At 33.2% G+C, this 27,600-nt stretch overlaps 2 protein-coding genes across 6 annotated transcripts in view; one reads left to right on the top strand and one right to left on the bottom strand.

Moving 5' to 3' along the window:
• The first annotated feature begins 292 nt into the window (after positions 1-292).
• Positions 293-15,681, top strand: LOC123716753 (exosome RNA helicase MTR4). The gene is made up of 18 exons (XM_045672643.1): positions 293-530; positions 669-797; positions 1,040-1,282; positions 1,558-1,732; positions 1,907-2,018; positions 2,343-2,545; positions 3,407-3,647; positions 4,101-4,291; positions 5,536-5,637; positions 6,555-6,728; positions 7,077-7,179; positions 7,928-8,100; positions 9,410-9,598; positions 10,486-10,727; positions 11,534-11,770; positions 13,125-13,287; positions 13,756-13,918; positions 15,470-15,681. The coding sequence occupies exons 1-18, from the start codon at positions 436-438 to the stop codon at positions 15,625-15,627; spliced, it is 3,093 nt and encodes a 1,030-aa protein (XP_045528599.1). The 5' UTR covers positions 293-435; the 3' UTR covers positions 15,628-15,681.
• A 343-nt stretch (positions 15,682-16,024) lies between these two features.
• LOC123716752 (voltage-dependent calcium channel subunit alpha-2/delta-3) overlaps positions 16,025-27,600 on the bottom strand; it is a 38,712-nt gene continuing 27,136 nt past the window's right edge. Inside the window, exons 9-25 of one of the 5 annotated variants that reach the window (XM_045672638.1) lie at positions 27,177-27,313; positions 26,810-26,890; positions 25,603-25,683; positions 24,795-24,869; positions 24,483-24,497; positions 23,900-24,010; positions 23,559-23,772; positions 23,406-23,451; positions 22,951-23,123; positions 22,557-22,647; positions 22,231-22,263; positions 21,052-21,165; positions 20,475-20,745; positions 19,880-20,240; positions 19,390-19,669; positions 18,991-19,177; positions 16,025-18,775 (exon numbers count right to left, since the gene is read on the bottom strand). In XM_045672638.1, the coding sequence (XP_045528594.1) occupies positions 18,674-18,775; positions 18,991-19,177; positions 19,390-19,669; positions 19,880-20,240; positions 20,475-20,745; positions 21,052-21,165; positions 22,231-22,263; positions 22,557-22,647; positions 22,951-23,123; positions 23,406-23,451; positions 23,559-23,772; positions 23,900-24,010; positions 24,483-24,497; positions 24,795-24,869; positions 25,603-25,683; positions 26,810-26,890; positions 27,177-27,313 (2,372 nt within the window). In that variant the 3' untranslated portion in view covers positions 16,025-18,673. The remainder of the gene's footprint in view (positions 18,776-18,990; positions 19,178-19,389; positions 19,670-19,879; positions 20,241-20,474; positions 20,746-21,051; positions 21,166-22,230; positions 22,264-22,556; positions 22,648-22,950; positions 23,124-23,405; positions 23,452-23,558; positions 23,773-23,899; positions 24,011-24,482; positions 24,498-24,794; positions 24,870-25,602; positions 25,684-26,809; positions 26,891-27,176; positions 27,314-27,600) is intronic. The other 4 variants (XM_045672639.1, XM_045672641.1, XM_045672642.1 and 1 more) reach the window with 4 other exon arrangements.

The following is a 27,600-nucleotide window of genomic DNA, read 5'->3' as shown; positions in this document are numbered from 1 at the left end:
CTTTTTGGTAGTCAGCAGCCAATTAACCTTCCGGTAGTGTAGGAATAACGGCTATTATCCGCCATGTATTTGCATAATCTCAAAAGCTGCGGTTTAGTTTAATTAATATATGTAAATCTAAGTTATATTTTGGTCGTTTTAACGATTGTAATAGTAATGCTCGAATAAAATATTGATTGGCCTCTATCTCGTACCTTTAATTCTCGTAGACAATTAATAATGTAATTGAGTAATAATGCAGTCTGTGGACCTTCTGTTCTCAACATATACCTTATTCTATGTTCCCCAGCACACGGTATGTCATACTCATATGTGTAACACATTTGTTTTGAAATATCGAACACTCCGTTGATACGGCTTTATACTTCCTATTTGGTTATTTGCAATGGCATTACAGCAAATTTAACATTCAACATTATCTTGAGTGTTATAAAAATGTCCGGCTTCAACTCTTTATTTGACTGTTTCGAAGAGCCATCTTCTAATGAAATATGCTTACAAGTTCCTAATGTTGACAATGTGGAGACATCGTAAGTATTTTACCTAACCTTTTACTTCTAAGTTATTAGTTTACGTAAACGTTGCCGATAACGCGTCATTCTTTCTACATTTACATAAATTATATTGTCATCCTGTACATTCCATGTGACCATCTTATTTTGTTAAAGAAAAGATGAAATAATCCAAAAAAAGAGACCTCACGAACAAGTGGAATATGCTAATACAGAAGTTCAACCAGAGGAAAATAAGAAACATAAACCTGATGAAGACGAGAGTGATTTATTAGCAGATCTGAAGTAAGTATTAATGACAATATGTATCAAATATAATTAGTAATTAGACTACTCACGAACAAAATAACAAAACAAATATATCTTTATAGATACACATTTTGTGACAAATAAAAAGTATTTATTAAATTTTTAGTAAGTTTATTTGTATTAGCACAAATAATACATATAATCCCTTTATAATTATTAAAAACACAAAAGTGTGGGAATTACTTAAAATAATTTTAACTAATGTCTTGTTATTTCAGCTTAGATTTAGCTAATTCTCGAATAGTCATTCACACGCTTGAAACACATGAAGGTTGCACTCATGAAGTGGCAGTGCCTCCAAATCATGAATATACACCCCTGGTTCCATTATCTGGTACTCCCGTAAAACAGTATAGTTTCATATTGGATCCATTCCAAAAGGAAGCTATTATGTGCATTGACAATATGCAGTCGGTACTTGTTTCTGCACACACATCAGCTGGAAAAACAGTTGTTGCTGAGTAAGATTTATTTATGTTTGTCAATTGAATTTTTTAAATTGTTTTTAAATTGATAGTAAAATGTGAACCTTAATACATGCTCAATAATAATACTCTAAAATATTCTTCTATGTAAAGTGGGTATATATACTATTATGACATATATTTGTATACTATTTGACTTATTTCACATTATTTTATTATTACTAAACATTTATATTGTCACTTAAAAGGTTAATATGTATTTTGAAATCCAGTGTAAATGGAAATATATAACAAGGCATTTATGTTTATAGGTATGCCATAGCATTATCCCTGAAGAAAAAACAAAGAGTTATATACACAACACCCATAAAAGCTTTATCAAATCAGAAATACAGAGAGTTTTCAGAGGAATTTATTGATGTTGGTTTAATTACTGGAGATGTTACTATTAATCCTACTGCGTCCTGTCTTATTATGACTACTGAGGTACACATTTGTTAATTTTCAACAGATTTAAAGGAATATTGATTTAACTAATCTTTTATTAGGAAATATAAATTTACTTTCTATTATCACATTTATATTTCTTGTTACTGGCACCTTAATACAAGATGGACCATCTGGATTGAGATGTTTTAATAGGATTTGTTTTTACTACAGATTTTGAGGAATATGTTATACAGAGGATCAGAAATCATGCGTGAGGTTGGTTGGGTTGTGTTTGATGAAATACACTACATGAGGGATAAAGAAAGAGGTGTTGTGTGGGAAGGTAAGTTTAATATATAAATGTTGACATATCAAAAGTATATCAGATATTTATATAATCCACTCACAATCTAAATAAAAAATCTATGTACATTTTAAGGTGTTCAAACATTTTTAAGAGAAAGTGCTTTCACCTATGAATATTTCTCCTACTATACAAATGATTAACAAATTAAAAATGATTTAAACCCTAAATTAATTATGTTGTGTGTAAAGAACCACTTACCTCAACACTTTATTTCTATATAGGCTATCTGGATTTTATTTCTTACATTATTTAAATATTTTTAATTCCTAATTGAAGTTATGTTGTTCATTTTTATTTCAGAAACTTTGATTCTTCTCCCCGACAATGTTCACTACGTGTTTCTATCTGCTACTATCCCCAACGCACGACAATTCGCGGAATGGGTGTGTCGTCTCCATTCGCAGCCCTGTCACGTGGTCTATACCGAATATCGGCCCACCCCTTTACAACATTATATATTCCCGGCTGGTGGTGACGGAATCCACCTAGTTGTTGATGAGAAGGTAGGCTAATTCATTCTTATAACCACAGTGTTAACTCTGTATAACGACACACAAGGGACTGTGCATTTTATGGCGTTATAGCGACTTGTCGTTCAATGCAGAGAAGAAAAACGTATAGATAATCCATGACTCCCACTATTAGCTATGGCTAACAACAGTTTACACATGCAAGCAATTCCAATTTGTAAACAAAAGTACGAATTTCGTAGAAAGTTTGTTTGCATGATGCCGACAGTCGAGTTAATTGCGGGCTAGGATAATAAAGCGACATAAAAACGTACACAGCTGCGCAGTTGTTACTAATTTCAGCAATTTAAAAAGTACTATATTAATCAATTGTTGTTGTTATTGAAAGTGGGTGTAATGTCCTATATAGAGTGTATCATTGTAAGGAAGACAAGCTAAACCAACCAAAGCCAATTGATTTCGACGCTTTAGGGAATTCGTAGTTTAATCGAGGGACGTTACATGCAGTTTTGCACTGTAAACTGTTTTTTAATTATTTTTACCAAAATTACAGTGTAATAAATATTAGCTTATGAGTGTCTTATATATTCGTCAGAAAAACTATATCCATATAGGTATTTTCCACTGGTATTTTGGGAACCCGGGTGTAAAGTTTACCTATCCTTTACGAATAAAAAATCACACTTTAAAAACAATAAAACCCTACTAACGCACATGGCGTATAACACAATTGCTGGTTTATATTTCCAGCCATTATTATTAGCCATGTGTCATTGAAAGAAAACACTTTTTAACCGGATTGAAGCTATGTATTATTATAAACGCAATTATTTGACATAATTATAAGTTTACAAAAGCCATGTCTCATACAAAATGCTTTAATCACATTTACAGGGTCAATTCAAAGAAGGCAATTTCAACACAGCCATGACAGTTCTAAGTAACGCCGGAGATGCGGGTAAGGGTGACCAGCGCGGGCGTCGCGGAGGCTTCAAAGGGGGAAATAATACGAATATTTTTAATATCGTCAAGATGATAATGGAGAGGAACTTTGCCCCAGTAATCATATTCAGCTTCAGTAAGAAGGATTGTGAGCTGTATGCGATGCAAATGGCTAAATTGGACTTTAATACCAGTGAGTTCAGAGGAATTTTAATTACAGTTCTCCGATGTTCATTAAAGATTTTTTTTGTCTTTTTTTACGATATATAAGCGAATATATGAATTTTTCATCAAACCTCTATGTTTCTCTGTTTTCTCTCTTCTTTGATAGATGAGTTAAAATTAATCATTGAGAAAATATCACCAGAACCATAGAATAATACTGGAAACCCATTCTATACTTAATAAGTGATGAGATCCGGTGTTTTATTTTTTTTAAAGGGTACTCAGTCACAATCGAGGATAAGTGAATATCCTGTATGTCAATAACGTATTGGTTTTTCATATACGGGAGACAGTTGGCGCTAAGTCTTGTTTAAATTTTACTTAAATCATCTGCTATTTGAGGTGTTTTTAAAGTAAAAAAAATATTTGTTTATTTTTTCATTACCAATTTTTTTTTGTATAAGTTTATGTGTTTTCTTAGTTGAAGAAAAGAAGCTGGTCGATGAGGTATTTAATAATGCAATGGATGTGCTATCTGAGGAGGACAGGAAACTGCCGCAAGTTGAGAATGTCATTCCGTTACTGAGACGAGGTATTGGAATACATCATGGTGGTCTACTACCCATCCTTAAGGAGACCATTGAAATTCTTTTTGGATTAGGACTTATTAAGGTATGTTTAAAGCATAGTAGTGCCTTATTTTTTATTAAGCCTTTTGCTTTATGCGTTTAATATTGAAACAAGAACACATAGTTTCCCTGCTCACTAATGCTAGTTCTTTTGACTATATACATTGTATTTGAATATTATTATGTAAAAAATATTGTATATAATGTATATTGTTATTGCTTCCATGTATGTTTAGTTCACTCATGTATGTATCATGTATCATCAAAATTATTAAATATATATAAAAAAACTAGCTGCCCCCGCGAACTTCATTTCTCCTTAATGTGGCTTTAGTTAGCCTTAATACCGTGAAACGAAAGAATAATTTCACTGTATTATCGTCACTATAATTTGAATTTGATTTACATTTCGGTCTAAGTAACACGTGGTTGGCTATGCTAACACCATAAATTAAAAAAGTAGAAGTAATTGAATTTCACGGTATTTCGTTTACTACAAAATAAATTTTAGCCTCAATAACACGCGGTAATCATGATATTGAATTGTAGGTTATATGAGACGTTTGTCGGTTTACCATATCAGTGCCATCTATTGATTACTTACTCAATCCAGTCAAAAAGTATCGACATCTGTTAGAATCTTTTGGAGTTAACAGATAATTGTGATTGTCAATTAATTTGCAATAAAATAAAATTGCGACTATAATTAAAGATCTAAGCTATCCTATCTCTTAAGTTGGACCAGACTGCTCACGGTGAGCCAATTTATTTTAAAATCGGTTAAGTAGTTTAGGAGTCCATCGCGGACAAACATCGTGACAGGAGATTTATATATATTAAGATTAAACAAAAATCAATAAAACAGACAGAATTGTGTCTATTGGGACGGGACTGGAACGCAAATATTCTCTTTAACAAAAAATCTAAGTCGAATAGATAGGACAATACAAGAGCAAAGAATTATAAATAAACTGTTTACTGTCCTTAAACATAGAAGAGCTTCTTTTCGCGGCTTTAAATACAACGAAACAAAATACGGGAACAACCTGCCACCTTCAATCCGCGACATCCAAGTCATTACGTCGTTCAAAATATAGGTTATCTTTTGGAATGTCTATTTTAGTTTGTGTTCTAAATTGTTTTTCTTTTTAAATTGTATTTAAATAATTTTATTCAATTGTTAAACTACTCCTCCTACTCCAAGATAGTATGGGTAAACTGAAATTCAGTGTTGCTAGTGATATCTGGCTGAAATTTCTTTCTTTGCTAATTAGAGATCTCTTTCAGGCACTATTTGCTACAGAGACCTTCGCAATGGGCCTCAACATGCCGGCGAGGACCGTTGTTTTCACCAATTGTCAGAAATTCGATGGCAAAGATTTCAGATTTGTAAGTTAAATTTATTTATGTTAATTTATGTGTTTAAAGTAATATCCATGGCTTATATCTGATATTATAAAGATTTTGTGTAGACACATGCGCGTCCTGTATTCTATAATCATTTAATTACGTAGGGAAGGATATCCGTTACGATTGCTGTATCACGACAGTGTATGTGATATTGTTGGCAAGTCCAATTGTATTTGTATATTATTCTAAGCATGTGTGCTAATTTCGTATTGGACTCTTTGACAACATCATTTAAAGAAAACATATCATTTATTTATGACAAATTTTTAATATTCTTAAGTACTGGCTTTTAAATTACCCCAAAACGCCGATCTAGGCAAGATGGAGTACCATTAAATTACATACTGTACATATTTATATGTATATAATATTTTTATATTTACTCTAATCCCAACTCCATTGGATAAGCGAATATATATTGCTTACAAGCATACTACGTCAATGTCGATTCGATAAGTCTGATCGTTTTATGTGATGTACAAGTTATTTTACTTAATTTAAGGTTTTCAAGCGAGATTTTATACAGATTACTCTAAGAAACACTTTATTTTTGAACTGTCAAACAGCCTATTATGTATATCGACAAATTTTGCGGAAACTTAGTCATTGATCAAGTGTAAACTCAGTCTATGTGTCATAAAAATTTAGAGTTAAGTTTTAGAGATGGACACACATGTATAAAAATGGCATATTATATTTGGATTTATTTGTATGTACTTTTGTTTGATTAGATATGTAACACTGAGAAGTTTAAAAAGTTACCCACAAAAGGGGCTCCTTACTGTGGGGACTAGCGTTAGATCAATTTGTCACAGCCATATTTCTGTCATAAATAAATTTGTATTATTATTATTATTACCTACTTGAGATGTTTAAACGAGTTAATGATTTTCCAGATCACATCGGGCGAGTATATTCAAATGTCTGGACGTGCTGGGCGTCGAGGATTGGACGACAAGGGGATTGTTATTTTAATGATTGACCAAAAAGTTGCTCCTAACATAGTGAAGTCCATGGTTCAGGGTAAAGCTGATCCTATTAATTCGGCCTTCCACCTAACTTATAATATGGTAATTTTTTTAAATACAAATAAAATTTGTGAGATAAAAATATTTGCATAGAATTTTTTACGAATAATTAAAAATATCTATTGAAACGAGTTACCTAGTTTTAATATTAGAAAAAATCTAAATATAATTTATTCAAATATATACTTTTGGACATTAATTAATTTAAGTCATAAATTATTATTTATCTATATTATATTACATTTATAGATCTGGCAACTCTCCGTCACCATATCGCTAAGTTTTTCTTAACGTGTGTAAGGCTAAATGAGGCTTCTAATCATATCCTATATAAAATTAATATTCAAGACAACTCTAAATATAAGGAATATTAAGAAATTGAAATTTCAGGTGTTAAATCTATTGCGAGTGGAAGAAATAAATCCCGAATATATGTTGGAGAGAAGTTTCTTCCAGTTTCAAAACCAGGCCGCTATTCCAGACATTATAGAGAGTGAGTTAATTTTTTTTTTGTTAGAAATTCTACTAAATTTTGTATGATATTTATTTGTATTACGTTTGATATATACTTGGGGCTCTGAAATCTCGTTAAGAAACTCTTGGGAAGCTTTTTTTGGCAAAAACATTTTATTAACTCAACTATTTATATAGTGTATTTCTTAAAATATAAAAGGATTATATTTGTTGTAAGTATATTACTTACAAAAAAATAACTGACTTCTTTGTTGTATAAACATGCAACTCGTGTGACGTTGCAGGTCTGTCCTAAGGACTTTTCATTCAATGTGCGCCTTTAACACTCGCTAAATGCGTATGGTGATGAAAAACATCGTGAGGAAACCTAAGAAACTTAGGAGTTATGTCACCTTAGACTCAAAAAGTTGACGGCGAGTGTGACGCACAGAAAGCATTGCTTTTTTCTAATAGACCTACCCCGTCCTACGGGTCCGGTGCCTGGTCGCGTTCAACCGCGATAGGAATTTTTGTATATTCCTTTTAACACAAAACAATTTCCCCTCCAAGGCTTGGCAGGATCTGCGCTTGTACTCTATATCCAGTTCGTTCGATGCAATTTCTAATAACTGTAGCGCTGATATTGCGTCTTACGAATCGCGCACAAACAGTCTTTTTTAGAATATGGATCGCTCTCGGATTCCAGAAACAATAATTGTTACGTACTCCTAGCACAGATAATCAGATAAACACGAGTCAACTTCACTGTCATTTAACCTTAATTTCAGAGGTTAAAACAAAACAGAAAGAATATGATGCGTTGGGCATAGAGCAAGAACACTCTATAGCTTCGTATTGTGCTCTACGTTCACAATTAGACCTTTTGGGAGCTCAATTCCGCTCTTTTATTACACGTCCTGAATATCTTAAGCCATTCCTACAGCCCGGACGACTTGTTAAGGTATTTATTTATTTATAGGTTATTTTCTAATGAAATAACTTTGGTTCTTTAGTTCAAGAGTTAACGATTTCACATTATTTATATTTGGAATAAAAAGTAATTTTGTATATTAAGAAAAACACTTTTTGAACGGAACGTGGTCACCGTGACCACGCACGCTGAATAGCACGCGAAACGTCGGAAAAAGAAAAAAAATAGAATTTGTAAATAATTATAAGTTTTTAATAATAATACATAGCTTTAATCCGTTCAAAAAGTGTTTTTCTTAATGTGTAAAAGCTATTTTAACAAAAGACAATTTTGTATATCTCAAAGATTCAGTTTCTCATAAACTTGTTGACAAACATTGATCTACGATATTAATATGTAGCGTCAGGCCCCGACATTGTTAAGATAACAAACACAAAGTGTTCTCCCAATCACTTGATTTATTCCAATTCTAATTTCAGTCTCTTAATTCAATACGATTTTAATAAACAAATTCAATAGGTAAAGATTTCAAAGTCAACTCGGTAATTACGTAACGTGTTCACCGGGCAATGGTCGATGAACGACTGACTGAGTTGTTTTTTTTTTTGAATGGAATCTTGCTGTTGGCCTTAAGGGCCTTTACAGCTCAGCTCGGGCTGTTTTGGCGAGCGTAGCTCGGCCAGAATGGCGTTTTATCCCGCGGCTAGCGCAAGGGCGTCTCCTGTGAGACTTGAACCTCGGCTTGGGCCGTCGCGGGGTGGTCAATCTCCTGAGGGGCAGGACGGAAGCTCACTGGAGTGAGCGAAGTGCGAAGTAAAGGTCCTCGCCTTCCCCGGTGAAGGCAGTTTTTTACCCTACTAACCTAACCTAAATACTCTGTGTATTTTTATTATTATTATTGGCCGCGCGGGCGGCTTTTAATTTATCGTTCGCCACGGTAATTGGATCGTCCGGATCCGTTAAAATGTTAGAGTCGTGCGCGCGCGCTGCTTTATATAGGTTCTGTGGTGGGGATCGAGTGACACATCGTACGATCGTTCGACTAATCGCGCGTTGTACGTTGTTTTACAAAACATTGATAGTGGCGCCGTCAAATATTTATGTTTGTTGTTAAGCACACGTGCTAGAAAGATAAACCAATCATTATTCTAACAACACAAATAAAACTGATTACGCCTTTTTTCGTTTTGTAAGTTTTTTAACTGTAATTTTGAAAGTGTGATTTAAAAATATTTTAAAATGAAAAGTGATTTAAAAATACTTTTTATATACTTTCACCAAATTCTGCCAAGTAAAACGAACGAACATAAAAAAACACTATATAAATATTTTTTTTTAGATAAAAACAGAAAAACACGAATATGACTGGGGAATTGTAGTAAACTTCAGGCACAAGACAAAAGGGAAAAAGGGGAAAAATGAGAATCCCTTAACCGCTGAAACTGTTATATTAGTAGATACGCTGTTACATGTGAAGAAATCAAGTGGAGACGATCCAGACACTAATGTACCATGTCCTCCTGGTGAGGTCAGTTCTAAAGATTACATACTATTTTTTTATAATGTTAATAAAGGATAGTTCTTTTACCGGCGTTGGCGCTTCAAGATTTTAGGTTTGGGCCTCAGATTTTCTGTACTTGTTTGTTATCAGAATTCTGTGCCTGACAGACTTGCATTTTTGGGTTTATAGCCGATTTGCTCACGATGTTTTCATTTATCGTACGGGCGAATGTTAAATTGTTTTACCTCAGGTATGAGATTCGCACGCTAAAGCCAAATTGTTTGTCTTAAACACATTTTTTAAGTCTTAAACGTGCGTCTCGAATGTTACGATAGTTCATCATAGTAACACTGTTTCACACTGGTTAAAACAACATAAAATAACAGTTCGTTGTGTCCATTAAAACAAATAGCCTAATAGAGGTTAAGATTATGTTATTATTGCATTTTTTTTTATTTCTTTATTTTACAAAATAATATAATATACTCACAATATATTATATTAGAAAACCGCTGTCTAGTTTAGTTTAATATTAGCCCACGACCACCTACGACGTGAAGGCTTTCTCCAAAGTCTTCCACTTGTGTCACATCTTCGCTAATATTTCACAAATCTTTCATCTTTTTTCAATCTCACAAAAGATATCTCTTTTATTTCATCTTCCCATGTGCTTCTGGTGCGCGTCCTATCTTTTTCTTCCCACTAGGCCATTCCAAGTAAGGTTCTTTTTCACCCATCTATCATCACAAACGCGGGCAGTGTGAACGGCCAATTTTTTAAGTGTATTGCCTAAGGCACTGTTTTTCACTTTTTCTTTAATTTTCAACCGATGAATTCGAAGCGTTCAGTTCGGTTGAAAATTAAATTGAACTTGTACAGACACCTAAAGACAGTTAAAAACCCTTTTTGAACAGACGGGAGATGTGGAAGTCGTTCCAGTACTACACACTTTGATTAATCAAATAAGCTCGCTGAGAGTCTATTATCCGAAAGATCTTAGGCCGGCGGATAGTCGGAAATCCGTACTGAAGACAATTAATGAAGTGAAAAAACGTTTCCCTGACGGACCACCTTTGTTAAATCCAATAAAGGATATGAAAATTGACGAACCGGTGTTCAAGGACTGTGTGGATAAAATCAAATTGTATGAAGACAGGTAAGCTTTGTAGAGTATATTTAAATGGTGGTATTAAAAGATTACTGTGTGTATTATTTTTCTATCTATATTTTATTATTTTTAAATTAATAATTACGTAAGATATCACGTGGAACATAGTGTAACGGTTGCAGGTCCTTACAAACATTTTGTGAAATAATATCTTGGTGATTAAAAAGAGTGGCGGAGAGTTCTTCTCGTTCGTTCTATACTCTTTATTTGAGAACTGGGAGTAAACGTAGAATTAAAAGCATTTAGCATTTAAAATGTATTTCTTTCTTGACGTTCATAAGTGTTGATTGTTCATTTTTTTAAAATTTATAAATACATGTACTGTGTAGCTACACCAGAAGTAGTAATGATATTATATTCAAGTCGGTTAATTTGTGTAATTTTGTCTTAATAAGGAATTATTGTGTCTATAAAACTACGTGTCCGTCGTTCGAAATATAATAATTATCTACTCTAAAACTGTCTGCTTGCCTAATAACGCACAATGTGTATAAACCGAAGATTTCGAAAACAATAATTGTTTTGTGTTGGAAGTCATTTTGAACACATAAGTACTTGTGGAATTTGGAAGATGCGGCAATGTCGCATTATTCAATATACTTAGAGTTATAAAACGTCCTCTGTCTGTCAAATATCACTGAAAAAGGACATTTTTAAACTGTATGACGTCACAATATGGCGCAGAAATAATAATACTCATTCATATTCTACGCATTATGCGCAACCTAAATTACGAAAGCCTTGAAAATATAAGTAAACGTTTTTTAAATATTTATTTTACATATTTTTTTAAGGTTATTTGCTCATCCTTTACACAAAGACAAGAATCGAGGAGCGCTAACAGCCGCCTATGAAAAGAAACAAGAAATATATGACGAACTGAAGCAAGCGAAAGGTGAACTTAAAAAAGCGAAAAGTATTTTACAAATGGACGATTTAAAGAAACGTAAACGTGTTCTCAGAAGAATGGGATATTGTACAATGTCTGATGTTATCGAACTCAAAGGACGAATTGCCTGTGAGCTCAGTAGGTAAGTGTCTCTCAATGGAATTTTATTCTAATAATAAATTCATTTTACAATCATTCTTCAAATAATATAACAAAACACATTAAGGGGTTTAGTGTTGGTACATGAAGACCCACACTACAGATTGAATTACTATAAACTAAAGACTAACGAAAAAAATCAGATGTCTGTAAAGTCGGTTTACTAACGATAGTTGAACGGGACAACGTCATAAGAAAATACTGATGGAATGGTTTTTCAAAAGAAAATTTTAATTTTATATGTTTGATAGATATTTTGTATGGATATAGAGAAAGAGGTAAATGGAAATCACAATTGAATTGATCAAGTTGCATTTATTTGTACGCATAAATAGAATTATGTATTTTTTTAATATTTTAAGTAATAAGTAAAATGAAAGATACATATACAATACAAAATGTCGGAAGCTGCCGAACGCGGAGGCCGATTGTGCCTCTTTGTCGCCCGTTCCGCGCTCTCGCTTGCACTTCAAGCCTTAAATGCGCCTCAGAGCGAGGTAGCGCCGCACGAGTCATGTTTTTTCGTGCGTGCAGCCGGCTCCATCGAATTATAAGACGTTGTCACGTCAAAAAATACAAAAACCATTGATTGTATATTATTTTCGGTATAATTGGTTGATTGCCTCGACGAATGAGGCGCGAACTTTGCTCATTTGTAACGTCGTTCCTTCCAATTATAAATCACTGTAAGCAACGGCAATAAGTGTGCAAAGTACTACTATTAAAAAAAACAATGGCGCTACAACGTTTTTAGGTCTAGGCCTCAGATTTCTGTATCTGAAGATAGTTTCTAAATCTCTCTCTCTTCTGTGCCTGACGCCGTCGACTAATTGGGTCTAAGGCAAGCCGGTATCCTCACGATGTTTTCCTTCAACCTTCGAGCGAATGTTAAATGCGCACATAGAGAGAAAATCCATTGGTGCGCCGGGGATCGAACCTACGACCTCAGGGATGAGAGTCGCATGCTGAAGCCACTGGGCCAACACTGCTCACAGTACTACTACTATTAATACTTAATCGTGTTTCCGTGCTCCTCTACTGCTTTCAAGCGCCCTTTAAAATTGTTCTAATTGTTTTGTTTTTTGTGTATTTACTCCAAATTGCTGTATTTACATTTTCGTGCCTGTATTGTTGTCTTTTTATTTATATATATATTATATATATTGTCTTAATCTCCGGACACTTCTGTCAATACAATAAATAACTTGATAGATAAATTACTATACTAAAAATGTTTTTATATGCATCACGATTTATAAATAATTATTAGTGATGCTTAAAAAGTACTAAATTATAAATAAATCTAAGTTCGGGTTGATATAATTAATTTTCCACAGTGCTGACGAGCTGTTACTAACAGAGTTAATATTTAACGGAGTTTTCAACTCATTGACACCAGAGCAATGTGCAGCTCTTGTAAGCTGTTTTGTTTGTGACGAGAATTCGACGCAGGCTTCTGCCACTGGTGAGGAGTTGAAAGGTGTTTTAAGGCAATTACAGGTTAGAGATTTTAAAATAATAATATATTTGCCACAGATGCTCATTCAGGCAGAGCGTTCCGCGGTAAATATGTATTTTGTTATTATTAGTTTCATCACAAAATTCATTGCATACTAATAATATAATCATTAAACCTTGAATATGGAATTATGGATTTCTGAACCTATGTTGACGATATTATTATAAGTTTTAAATTATGATAACTGCGTACAACAAATTTAGTAATACTTTGAGTACGTACTTATATATACACATAATAAAAATAATAATAATAATATTTGATTAACATAACAACAGTAAATATGCGAAAAAAATGGATGTTAATGGTCTAACTTCTAAAAGGTTTAGTCCGGTCAAGCCAGACGTAAAAACACCAATTTAATTTTTTTAAACTTAATTTAGTAACAAATGACCCAAAATGCGTTGACTACTTCTACTACAACTCTAATATATTTTATTACGTTACAGGAATATGCTAGAAGAATTGCAAAGATATCAATAGAAGCCCATATGGATTTAGTAGAAGATGAGTATGTAGGTAAATTCAAATGTACGATCATGGATGTCGTACTCGCTTGGGCCAAAGGCGCTAATTTCCTGCAAATATGCAAGATGACAGATGTTTTTGAAGGTAAAAAAATAACTAAAAATACTTTTAGTTTTAAAAAAATTTTAACGAGTTAATGTGTTTTCATATTCATATGCACAATATTCTGTATATACAAGAAATTCTAATTATTTTATAACAATATTTACACTTACTAGCGAATGTATCTTTTTTTAATCTGGCAACAGATTTAATTTAATACCAAATTGCTAACCCTCAACTTTTCAAACCGTTTTGCAGATTCTACCTAGGATAAAATTTAGAGACCAGACTTACGGTTTAACAAATTATTAATATATGTGCCTAGGTACAATCGTGCTAAATACTACGAACAAAAAATATAATCATGTAGGTAAAAAAAGGCATTTCAGTAAATTTCACTACGTTACATCGAGCACGTTCACAAATGTAGCGCGAAGCATGATTCCCGAAGGCTACAATGAATTGGATCTGACATGCGGTAGTCATAATTCGCGCTAAGTGTCGACTATGAGTTTTACAAGGGTTAAAATTCATAGTCGACCTTATCGAACGATTTATGCTTAATTACGTCTAAAATGGTCTATCTGACATAGTAATACTAGAAACTCGATTATTCCTTAATTACTGGAATTTATATAAAACCTAGTCTAGCCATAAATACTGAAACAAAGAAAAAAATCTGTTGCAAATAACATTTATTTCAGTGTTTTACAGTTTATTAGTTTAATACATAAATATAAAAAGATTTCAAATGTATAAAAGCTTATTCGAAGTGGTCTCCATTGGCTGCAATACAGGCCTTTAAACGTTGAGGCCAGATATCGATTGAAGCCCGAACACTTTCCATGGGAAAATTCTTCACTGCCAATCGGAATATGACCGATAATGTTTGTTAAAATGTTGCTCAATTGCTTTGCTTTCGGACAGCATTTCTTCGAATTCTTTCCTTTACTGCTTTGACCACTTTTTTCGTATGAACATTACGTGGACGGCCAGATCTTTTTCTGTCACTAACAGAGGAGGTCTCGATGTACCTATTAATAGCCCGGTACACAAACATTTTACTAATACCAAGCGTATGCAGAGTTTTAAAAGTTGCATTTTACTCCATACCTTCTTTGTGTAATGCAATCACAGGGATTCGGTTCTCTTTATCACCACACTCCATTTTAATATGGCAAAATATTGTACAGTGTATTGGCGCCAAAATGAGAAAACTTAATGACAAGTCATATAAAAATGACAGATTCCAAATTCAAATGTTATATTTTGTTAATTTCAATTGTAACAGTATGGCTAGACTAAGTATATACATATTTAAATATGTTAAGGCTTTAAAAAATGCCAAAGCGCTAAAACGATTATCTAGGCAAGATGGCGTCGCACCAGTCTCCAGTTTTATTTTTTGTTCAAAATCAGCCTCCGAGGAAATTAACTCTAAGTATTAGGGTTGGACGGGCGAAGGCATGGCACGACATCGGCAATCTTATTTGTGACCGTTTTGTGTCACGTGACTGACATCATAATGTTTTTGACAGTATGTTAAATGCCATGTCCAAAATTTTAGATATATTAATATCAATATTTTTTTAGGTTCAATAATCCGGTGCATGCGTCGCCTAGAAGAGGTATTACGTCAGTTATGCCAAGCGGCCATAAATATTGGTAACGTTGACTTGGAGAACAAATTCAGTGAAGCCATTAAAATGCTGAAACGAGACATTGTTTTCGCCGCCAGTCTTTACATGTAGTTATTACAATAAAATGTAATTATGTTTTATAATAAATCATAATTTTTCTAAATATTTTGAATTTTATTTATACAAGCATCCATATAACAAAATAAAATATAGTACTGGATTAAATCTATCATCAAAATTATTTATTTTGAATTTAAATTTGTCGCGATCTCTTTCCTGCTTTTCAGCACGTGAGAAAGTAAAACGCAAGTCGATGAGAAGCCTTCTATTGTGATTGGTCAAACTAACGTGATGATATGAAGCGCGACAACGCATATTATAGTGATGCCGTTAAACAATCGTTTCGTATTTCATTCCCGCTCTTTGGAAGAATGATCAAACCCTTACATTTAACTTTAACTAAACATTATATTTAAAAAGGAATAAGGTAATAAAAAACACACAGACACAATGTTATAAGAGAACTTTATTTATTGTAATTACGGTTTATCTATAGCGTGAACTGGCAAGTAACAAAAAGAATATTTAGAATTACACTAGAGAACCATTTTCACAGTCGACCGTGTCATAGACAACAATTATAATACATCCACTAACCAAATAAACTGACGGCGACATTGACTCACGAATTTTCAATAATCCACAAATTTCGAGTATTATCTATATTCTAAAAGCGTTAACGAGGGCACGATAGTATATTAAAAGGATGAAACAAAGGGATGTTTTTTTATAAAAGTCAATACCAATGAATCGAATGGCGACAATCACCGTCTTAACACTTGCCAAGATTACAAACCTTATTAAAAGATTTAACTTAAGAAGACCTCTTTCAATGGCGCACTGCAAAACAATAAGCTAAATAATTGAGTTTTACTCTATCCTTTTATTTCTCTACTTACTCTACGATGATATATAAATCTACTATGGCGGATTTTGAAATTATCCTAGATTGACTGAGGCCTCCTTAAAAAGACTTTAAGACAACAATCGAAAATATACAAAAAATCGCTTATTTAGTATTTGGTGCCTGATTTGATATGTCCATGAAATAAACGCGAAATCAACACTGACCGTCTAGCTATTATTGCGTAACTAAACGAGGTATCTTTTGTGTCTATGATAGAACTAAGCCCGCGCTGTGCAACTCGAAATATACGCACGCGAGCGTCCCTATTCTATGAGTATACACTATTATTATCATTTTAATACTTAGTTAGAGTAAACACGCCTCACGACTGCTATGGAAGACTCGACGCTTTCAAGAAGCACTTTCAATACATTATTCGTTAACACTCACCGGTAGAAACGATTACATGTTTATTGACTCCTTACTGTATAGTTTATACAAAATGTACAATATTTCAAAAGCTTTCTTCAACAACACTGTAAATACATACGGATACAACATTATGAATAGAATGGAACCACTGACAATCTCTGGAATGTCCATACTTAAGTCACGTTTGTGACTACATTCGCGAAGGAACGCAATTTACTTCACATTATGAACTATGTACGAGGCTATATATTTATCTATAATACATAAACTGTATGTTTTAACGGAATAATAAAAATCAAAATTATTTTCTACGTAAAACCATTATTCTCTGTAATTTTTTTGTAACCTATTAGTGCTCTCTTTAGATTTGCCATCAAAACATTTATTTTCGTTTCAATGGGCTTGCTTTTGTCCAAGCGAAAATAATAATATAATTGGACATTTGAAATATAATACTGCTGTATTTGGCACACAATGTGAGAAATACTAAGTAATTTGTACTATTTCAGAGCTTTGCGGACATTCACATATTATATTTTATATATAAAAATGGACAACAGCAAGCACTCTCAAAGTTATACACTTAGAATACCATCAATGATTAATTTTATACAAATACAATAGCAACAGTATAGACAAGAAAAAATATTGTACAGGGGAAAATGTTATAGCGAGACTGATCGTTAACGATATTTTATGGTAACAGCATTTATTGAATTTAGGAAAATAACGGTTCATAGACCTTCATGACATATGTAAGTACGTCTGTTATATAAATTGTAAATGACCAAAGTTACATTTAATTTATATTATTATTTTTTAATTAGTGGCACACGTTATGCGTAGGCCATCAAAATAGTAAATATGTACAATAAAATACGAGAACTTTAATTTTCTCAAATATTATTCAAAGATTAAGCGTGAAAATCCCTAACAACTACTAAGTGAAGTCACTGCAAGGACATCGAACAGTAAAAGTCGTTGAATATATTAGACCATCGAAATTTCTAAAAGAATATCCCATAATTTTCTCATAGATTAAAAATTTATCCTCAATAACACGATGTCGCTCACAGCAACAACTTATTTTACTTAACACAGGCACACATAAAATAATACTCTATAAATGCAATTTATCTGTATATACATAAAGAGTATATTTTCAATAAGTTTGATCTGGAGAAAAAACTGAGTCAGGATCAACACATATAAATTTTTCTAAAACAGTAATTAGTTTAGGTTAAATCATTTATCACCTATTAACATCTCTATAATTTATAAGATTTTCAAGTTAATATTTAATTAAATTTAACAAGATATTAGTTACCTACCTATACGCAAATGCATCGTAGTTATAATATGAGAACTGAACAAAGAGGGGAAACTTTCTAAACCGTATCTTACCTTAAAATAAATAATCCTGTCTCAAAACAAGATCAAAAGTTCACTTGGTCGGACCAAAACTTCAGTCGATAAAATTGATCAAAACTCCTAAGCATTTCACGTAGACTATACTGTAGTACTCGGGTCTTAGACATTTAGATATTTCTGGAAAATAACTCCTCATTACACGACCTCTTAAAAAGTATTTTCAGAATATATAGAAGTGTAAATTATTTCCTGAAAACGTCTACCCATTCGAGTATTACCAGACATTGGTTAACGACAAAATCAGTCCAAGCATCGTCCAACAACACACGCGATTCGAACACAACGTACATCGACTCGCCGAGCTTTCTTGTTCTAGGTAAAATGATAGTGATATGAAATTCGATATGGGTATGGAAAGCTATTGCGGTCGATTTAAGGGCGAGATAGTCACGTGACGAGCGAGAGGCATAGCCGCAGTAATAGAACACAAGACAGTGCGGTTGCAGCTTCCAATCGACCGGCGCGTCCACAGGACTGGATCTCGATTTCCTAAAAAAAGGTTAAATACATTTTTATCGGGTTTTATAGATTTTTTTTTAATGAACCATAAATAATCAACCAGAAGATCAATATTATAGCTAAAATTATTGATATTAATAATTACAGCATGTGAAACTGTATAAGTAGCTTCCTACAGTTCCTACATACAGTCAATACCGTTGAGGAGTCCAAACTCCAAGTAAAATTAAAATATTACAACCGACCTCGGGGTGGTAAGAGACGCATGAGCGAGGTCTGCGGCGGTGCGAGGCGCGCGGGGGGCGGCGACACGCAGCGCGGGGCGGTGCCTCCCGAGCACGGACGTCCAGTCTTTTTGCACCGCATGGGCATAACGTGTCTACTACTAACAGGATCAGGTTGCTGTGCGGGATCTTCTGCACGCTGAATGGCCTGGAAAATATTAAGTTTTAATAGTCAAGGAGGCAAGGTCTCCATAGGGTTAAATGTATCAGTAGTTATATGGAATACAGCTCTCTTTCTATCTGTATCAAACAATCTTTTAGATAGAGATTAGATAGAAAACTAGAAGATAGGATTATGTCAAATTACTTAGTATGTTATTTGTTTTTGACAACTAAATTGACAAGTCCATTGAAACTTACCTTTCGCAGCCAGAGTTATGGCAATTAGTCAGTTTCCCTTTCAGTGGTTGTGCTGCGTTTAGCCTCGTCGATTGTAGTGTGAAGAGCTCAGCACTAGTATCGCAAGGCCGTACAGCTGCCGATCTTGCAGCTTCTCGTGGAGGTTCTCTTGGCATGTGAGGCGGCGGAATGCTAGGCTCATGATTAACATCACCTGCACCGTCTATAATGATCTCGTACGTGCCATGGTCTCGCTCTAAGTCCTCTTCTCCTTCATAGTCTTCGTAATCTATAGAGTGCCCTAAGTGATCTCGTTATACTGTTTCGTTAATTGGCATAATTCAGGAATGAACGTATAATGTTGGAGATAGTAAAGCACTTAAATTCATTAGTGTAACTAAAACGTCGTTATTTTTATACGGCTAACGGGAAGGAGGATCACTAATTATTATTTAGGTTAACTGGTGCTTAGATTATAGTTGGATCGCAAGAATAATTTAAAATGACTTACCGCTTTCATCTTCCGTATAAGGATGAGCAACAACAGAATTCCATAGAGGATACCACACTGCTAACAAATGAGTTAAATATCCACCGAGCCAAGATAACGGCTTCATTGGGGCTAACTTATTTCCGTCTCCACTGAATTGGTTTCTGGAATCGGGACACCGCCCTTGGTGGTCATGAACTATAACTTTTTTGTAGATTTTGTCTTGAACCAAAGAATCCATTATAGTCCCGTCGACTTGACCAAAGAAACGTCCTGTTTGTGATACGTCCTCTGATAGAATGATAAAGCCATTATCATCTAAAATGTAGCAGTCAAGTTCGTCCCCAGCACACGTCTTTTTGCAGACACTTCCAGCTGTGCACTGGAACAAAATAAAAAGTAACTTACAAGCCCTGAACGCGTGTTTTAATCAAAATTTGGTTGTCTTAGGTTAACATAGCTTTTACACATTGAAAGAAAACAATTTTTTAACCGGATTAAAGCTATTTGTATTATTATAAACTTATAGTTAATCCGGTAAAAAAATAGTTTTCTTTCAAAATGTGGGTGTTTTAAATTACACATAAAATTAAGGATTGTTATTAAAGATAATTACCGTTGATGTAACATTAAGGAAATGTTTAGCCAGCGAATCTAGTTGAAAGTGCAAACCCACTACCGCAGCTGGAGCCCTGTGGCCCCTTGACTCTACAAACACGGCATGAGTCGCGAGCACTAATGGAGGCTTGCCATTGAAGTCATCTGCCTCAGAGCCATCACGAAATGGCACCGAGAAGACAAAGCTCTCGGGCTCGATAGAGTGATGTTCTACTGCGCGACGATACCATTCAGAATCAAACGATCGCGCGTATTTCTCGCTAAAATGTCTGAAACGTAAATTACCTTTTATTATTGCGATATAAAAAGATACAATATTGGATTGGATATAAGTGATTGGATATTGGACCTTAAATATTGTATCTAAATTTGTATGACATACATAAATGACCTACAAAACTTACATTTTATAGTGTTTATTTTGTTTTCGTCTTTCATGAGCCTAGTACTAATAAATTATAATTAAATATATCGGTTGTTTTACGTTATAACGAAATATTGTTCCTAGATTTTAAAATGTCCCAAAGAACAGTTTCTTTGTAGTAGACATCTGCTTATTGCTTAAAATTACTCACGGATCAACAGAGTCGGTAGATCTCGTTGTATTTATATTTTCTGTCCACCTAAGAAGACCACTCCGTGTTGCAATGAAGGACATAGTTACCACGAACTTGTGGAAGCGGCCTTGCCTGTAAAAAAATAGTGTATTAATTTCTATTTTACACAACTAAGTTCATCCATAGTAGTATCTACTATAAATTAATATAATTTAATAATAATTGAATTCACGCTAGGTTCTAGTTTCCGCCCGCAATTTTGGCGACGTGGGTTTCTTAATATTTTTTTAAACCCCTTTGATATTTGTCGTTATATTTCTGTCACTATACATTCAATCATTCATTATACACTTAAACATTTCTCGAGAATCGGTTATCAATTGGCGAAAACCAAATTGAAAAAAATTAGTTCGTTCGTTTTTGTTTATCGCGTGGATAAAGACAGACGCGGCCGAGGTTTCCATTTTATAAGATGAAAGGAGTAGTTTTAGAGTAGTTAGTATTTGGCAATTATCGTTTTGAAGTTGGAACTGTACTTGTGTTCAATGTCTTCACTTAAATTATTTTATAAAAACAAAACTAAACTTGTATTTAGCTTATGTAATACAATGTCGTTAGTCTTAATCTTACTTAAATGTGAATATCTTATTTTATCCATATTATAATAAATTAAATCTAATTATTTATTTACTAGCACCATGGACCAATTTTCTTGTAATATAAATATACATTAGTATGCTATACGTTGCTGATATAATAGTCATCAGTATTAAAACAGTATAAGAATGTAGACAAAATATTTCATAGAGTTATTTCAATTGGCACATAGAAAATCCTTGGCAGCTTTTGAAAGGTGATTAGCTTACATCTATTTACCTGTTTCCTTGACAGCTTATTTTTTACTCAATAACTTAGTCTAAATGGAATTATACATAGGTGTTCAATAACTTATTACACTAATTTAGACAAACACTGGTTTTTAATTTAATTAAAAGTGAAATATATAATAATAATAAAATTGATAAAAACTATAAATTAGCCGAGTAAGCTAGACTAGCCAATACCATAGACCACAGGAGCTTACATATTGTGCAGTTACTCTTAAACATTGATTTCATATAAGTATAAAATCATGAAAGGGGTTTACTTAGTATTTAATATGCCATCTAGCCCAAAATGCCGATAATTTTACGTTACCTTGTCAATAATGCCATTAATGTCGCTATCGGGCTATTTGTGTGACAAACATAAAATATTAGTGATCGGAAAAATATTGTGCAGTATTCAAAACATGCAAAACGTACAATTACTACGTTCTCTCGTTTCTTTCCTTAAATAAAAAAACTATATTCTTCTGATAAAAAGGCGAATTAAGAATTTTACTGTCTTCCTTTTCATATTTTAAAAAACATAAGGACGAAGTTTCATCAGCAAATTGCATTTGGCTCAAGGGGCCTTAATTTATTTTCATGGTTAAATATACTTTATAAATAAGCATGCTATATATCAAACGTTTAACTTACTGTGAGTGATGGCTAGAATGTCCAGTATGTGCGTCTAATTCTTTTATTACCATTGCGTCTCGAACTAAGGACTGAACTAAAGTTTTATCGCCTGAAATCAAAGAAAACTCATATAGATTTAAGAAGTTTTTTTATATGTATAAAACAAAAATATGTTGAGTTGAACTTCTAGTGCATTAACAATATCCGATTTGAGAAGATTTCGTCACTGATGTGTTTCCATCAATTTATCAGTTTGAACTTAACTTAACGATCATGTTTTATGTTTGAAATGTCGCTAATATTGAATAAAAATCAGAAATTGAAAATCTCTTGTATTTACGATTCCCTTACTTACAACAACTATAACTGCATATGTTTTTATAGGTTCTTTGTAAATATATATAAGACTTACAGTAATAAGAGTCTCTCTCCTGTTTCTTATGCGCGTTGTGGAGTGTGAGCGCGCGCGGGCGTAAAGACATCCACTTCCAACCGGGGCGGCCCGTACGCGTCAGAAAATGTAATAATTGCTCCTCTGGAGAGTTGAACGTTTGGTCTGATGTCGAAGCATATTCGCAGTACACCCTATAATTTATTTATTAGTTAGGTATGCTCTGTTATGTATTGGTAAATGATTGATTAAACAATCAAGTAATTATGACGTAATTTTAATATAAATCATGATACATTAACATTAAACATCTCAAGTTCGATTTTTATAACTACTTTTGACGGGTATTAAATGGCATCAATTTGGAGTAGATACCACCCAAGTTACATGTTGCAAATATACTTGATAGTTGCTTACCTTCTAATTTGTATACCAATATTTAATAAAAAAACATATTTTCCGTTAATACAACTTACCAGTCTGGATGAACTTTCCAGTTATCTCCCTTAAAATATTCTGTAACTGAAACAAAAACGTCAAGGATAAAGTACGTAGAAAATTGCTTCGTGTCGCTTTCTTCATTGTTAGATGTTAATTTTGGGAACAAGTAATGTTTTAAAGATACATACTATTTATAGGACTATGCTTGATTTCCTGCTCCGCTTGCAGTTCGTACATTCCGTAGCCATCAGGCAACACGGCGGCGATGGAATAAGGAGTGTCTTCCACTGGGCTGTAGAAATATCTCTGGCGACGTGTTGCTACTCGTCGCATACCGTCGTATTGTACCTTGACACCTATCTCTGTTTCACCCTCTCGCTGCTCTATCATGTCGTGGCGCAGCTAAGATGTTATAGTTATTTTAATAAAAATACAAAAAGGTTACGAAGCCTCAAAGTTTTAAACAGACTAAACTTTTATTATTTACAAAAGAAATAAAATCAAGACAACGTACTAATTTATTACTTACGTCAAGTAAAAGGGAGGTGAGATTAACACGGGAATTCTCATCAGAGTCGACAAGTAACTCCACGTCTGTGAGGTCGATGCTTGAATAAAGTGGACGCAGCGTCTCTGTATACTAGAATACAACAGTTATTAAATTAAGAATTAATGATAATTATACAAAAAATATAATGTATATAGATAATGTGTATTTAATAATAATATGTGTTTATAATTTTAAAAAATATAGTACAATATATTTGTTAAGCTAATAGTTAATAATTCGTTTTTTTTGCCAAATGAAGAACATTTTAGAACAGCTATAATTATATGCTGAACTGTGTTCATCGTGCGACTCTCATCTCTGAGGTCATAAGTACGCTAATGTACTGTCTGTCAAAGTGCCGATTTAACACTCGGTCAAAGGGTGAAAGAAATCCGGCATCTTAGGCCCAAAAAGTTGACGGCGTGTGTCAGGTATAAACAAAAAAAAAGGATCACGAAACAGGCACAGAAACCTTAGGCTCAGACCTTAAAATATTGTAGTGCCACTGCTTTTACAGTCGACACTTAATAAAAACATTAATTATAAGAAATATTATATTTACCTCCTCGTTCGTATACTGTAACAAAATTAAACCAATTTTATATCCATATATATATATATATATATATATTAAACCAATTTATTTTATACCAAAATTATATCAAGCACTATTTATGAGTTCTTTTACTATAAATTTTAATCAATTTGTATTGGGAGACTTTGTTTAGTTTTTCTTAGAGAAGACTAAAGCGTTGGAATTTTTTTCATAAATTTAAATAATATACAGCTTATGGAGAATATATAAAAAATAATAAATAAAGACGTTATCATTAACAAAAGACAAGTAAACAAAATCATAATGATAAATTCTTACCAGTGGTCTCAAATCTGGATGATATAAAACATGCCCGTTGTTGTCCACCATGAAGGAGTAACCGTTTACTCCAAGCTACAAATATAAAAAAAGATATTGCATCTATAAATAATTATATCAAATTAATACACTATCAGCCTGAAGTATGAAGCGTCTGTTTTATCATCATCACTCTCGCGTAAACTTGCAGTAATATTTATGACATGTTCTTTAAAGTTGAATAAGTTGAGCCTTAAATGATATAGTATCAGTATTCAGTTGAAATGTCTCCCCGCAAACCTTCGAATGGCACTGCCTTATAAATAAAGACTATTTTCTAAGGTTTCTCAGAAAATAGCGATACTATAGATTATAATAAATATTGCAATACAGCGAGGAAATGCTCACATCATTAAAGGTATAATATTTCAGTTTTAGTATAGCATTATTACTATGTAGGTTAAGCATTTTGTAAATATTCTAGATTTTAATTAGGTACTTTTCAAATATGTATTTTCCATTCATTAAAGCAGCATATCTGTTGAGAATGTGCCTGTAAACCTTCACCTGTTTCTTAGTCTTCAATATTTTTCCTTCATCGACTAGAAGGTTCTTTATTATCCACTCCAACTCTATTTATATATGTATATACACATTCAACTCTGGACTATAGGCAATGTGTCAAATGTGATTTCATAACAATGCAACATACATTCAGTGAACACAAATTCTTAAAAAGATACGAAATACTACTTTAGTTACAAGAGTGAAATGGGACTGATTTAGTTTTTATGAATATAGTCTAACGATACTTTGTAAAAAATATTACCTTGTATGGTGCTACGAGCTTCTTTATTTGATCGACGGGAACATCGGTACCCACTACACCAAGTAGATTGGCTTCTCTTTGCTGGAAATAACTGTTTATTAGGTTCCGAACAAATAAACAAATATTACGCCACTTTATTTGTATCCATAAATAGCTAATTACTATAGGCAGCTGTCCTTCAACTGTAATTAAAGGTGCTTATGTGTGCTTACGACTTCTCTGTTTTAATGCTTTCTTATTTTTGACTTCCTTGGGTGATACTATAACTGTTATATTTTTCAGAATTCTAATTATACACAATTCTACAAAATAATCATAAAAGTTAATGCAACAGTTTAAAAACCAATAATATTTCTATAGTATAGAGTTATAAAGTATAATGTTTCCGTGAAAATTATAGTAATAAACTATTACGTTGTAGACATTCGTTAAAATTACGATTTTTCTTTTACGACTATAGGGAAGCGATTTTTACTTAACCCTAACTTTCAAAGGACACGTATATAAATTTGACCACTGTCATACTATTAGTTTGTGAGATATAGTATTTTGAGTTTTTGCTTTTTGGCTCCCATTCGTTATATTCGTACATGTAAATAAATTATAAGAGGAATTTCGCGATTTGTTTATTTTTCTTTAGATGATAATGTAGAATATAGTGAAAAAAAAGAATTACTATATAAGCCTCGCTCGCTTGCATATAATAGAATTATTTGCACATGAAAAATACACTTGATTGCTTAACTACTTCCTTTGATGTTTAATGTCTGACTGCAGATCATAAGTATTGGGTTCAAAGGCCGCGTGACGCACACATAACAATTTTATTGGGCGATAAAGTTCATAGAATTTAAATTGACACTGAAGAATGCAGCTCATCGTACAATATCTCATTATGGTATAATATCTCCTTCATTGATGTTCAGTCTTCACATTAACGAGTCGCTTTTGAGAACTATATGCTTGTGTCATAGTATCGATCCCCAATGGACTTTCTGTTTATGTGCGCATTTAACATTCGCTCGAACGGTGAAGGAAATATAGTGAGGAATCTGGCTTGCAATAGACCCAAATACTCGACGGTGTGTATCAGGAGGACTGGACACGAGGCTGATCACCTACTTGCCTATCAGATTGGCAGGAAACATATTCAGAAATCTGAGGTACAAATCAAAAATGTTGGTAGCACCATTGGTAGATCACTTACGGTATGGTTCCTCCGGTCGAAGATAGGTACTGTGACCGACGTCATCAGCTGTCCCATTCCGTCGTCGTCCAAGCTGCTACTCTGTAAGATACATTTAATTTCAAAGAAAAGTTTTATCGCAAATTTTGGCCTATTAAAGAATGTGTAGAAATAAATATTTAATCATAAAGGGACTAAAGGGACCTTATAATGATATGTTTTAGTTATTATATAGTTATTGTTTTTCGTTTCATTAATTAATGTTAGCTGTAGAGTTCCTTTATTTTAGTTATATTTTAATATTGCTAGGAAAATAAACAATCTTATTTTTAAATTAAAATTTAATGATGATGGAACATTATTTTGGAAGTGAAAAATGATATCATACCCTCCCTCCCACGTAAACGGGACTCCAGTGGACCGGGTGTATAGTCTGGTACATTACCAGTGGTCTCGCCAAGACTTCTACGAAGTGAAGAACCTTGGCCCGGATCTCGCTGTGGTCGTTAATTGTCACGTGGAAACCTGGTTTAATTAAATATAATTGCATTGTTTGGAAGAAATATGAAATTGAATATTATAAAGTTAAAGAGTAGGTATGTTTTTTTTAAATAAATAAAACCCCTTTTAGGATTTCGGTTGCGTGCAATACCTAAACGGTGTAACTTAAAAAACCGCGACAAAGTTTTTACGGTTTCTAGTTCTACGTTTTCTATGTTAATCGGATTTGTTTTATAAAAATTATATCCCATTAATAATTTTCATGCTTTTTCTAATTGCCCAGTATAATTCCATTATACATAATTAAATAT

The sequence above is a fragment of the Pieris brassicae genome, chromosome 11 (genome assembly GCF_905147105.1).
Source record: "Pieris brassicae chromosome 11, ilPieBrab1.1, whole genome shotgun sequence".
NCBI lineage: Eukaryota > Metazoa > Arthropoda > Insecta > Lepidoptera > Pieridae > Pieris > Pieris brassicae.
Note: the sequence above shows the minus strand (reverse complement) of the source record. Positions and strands in the feature narration are given on the sequence as shown.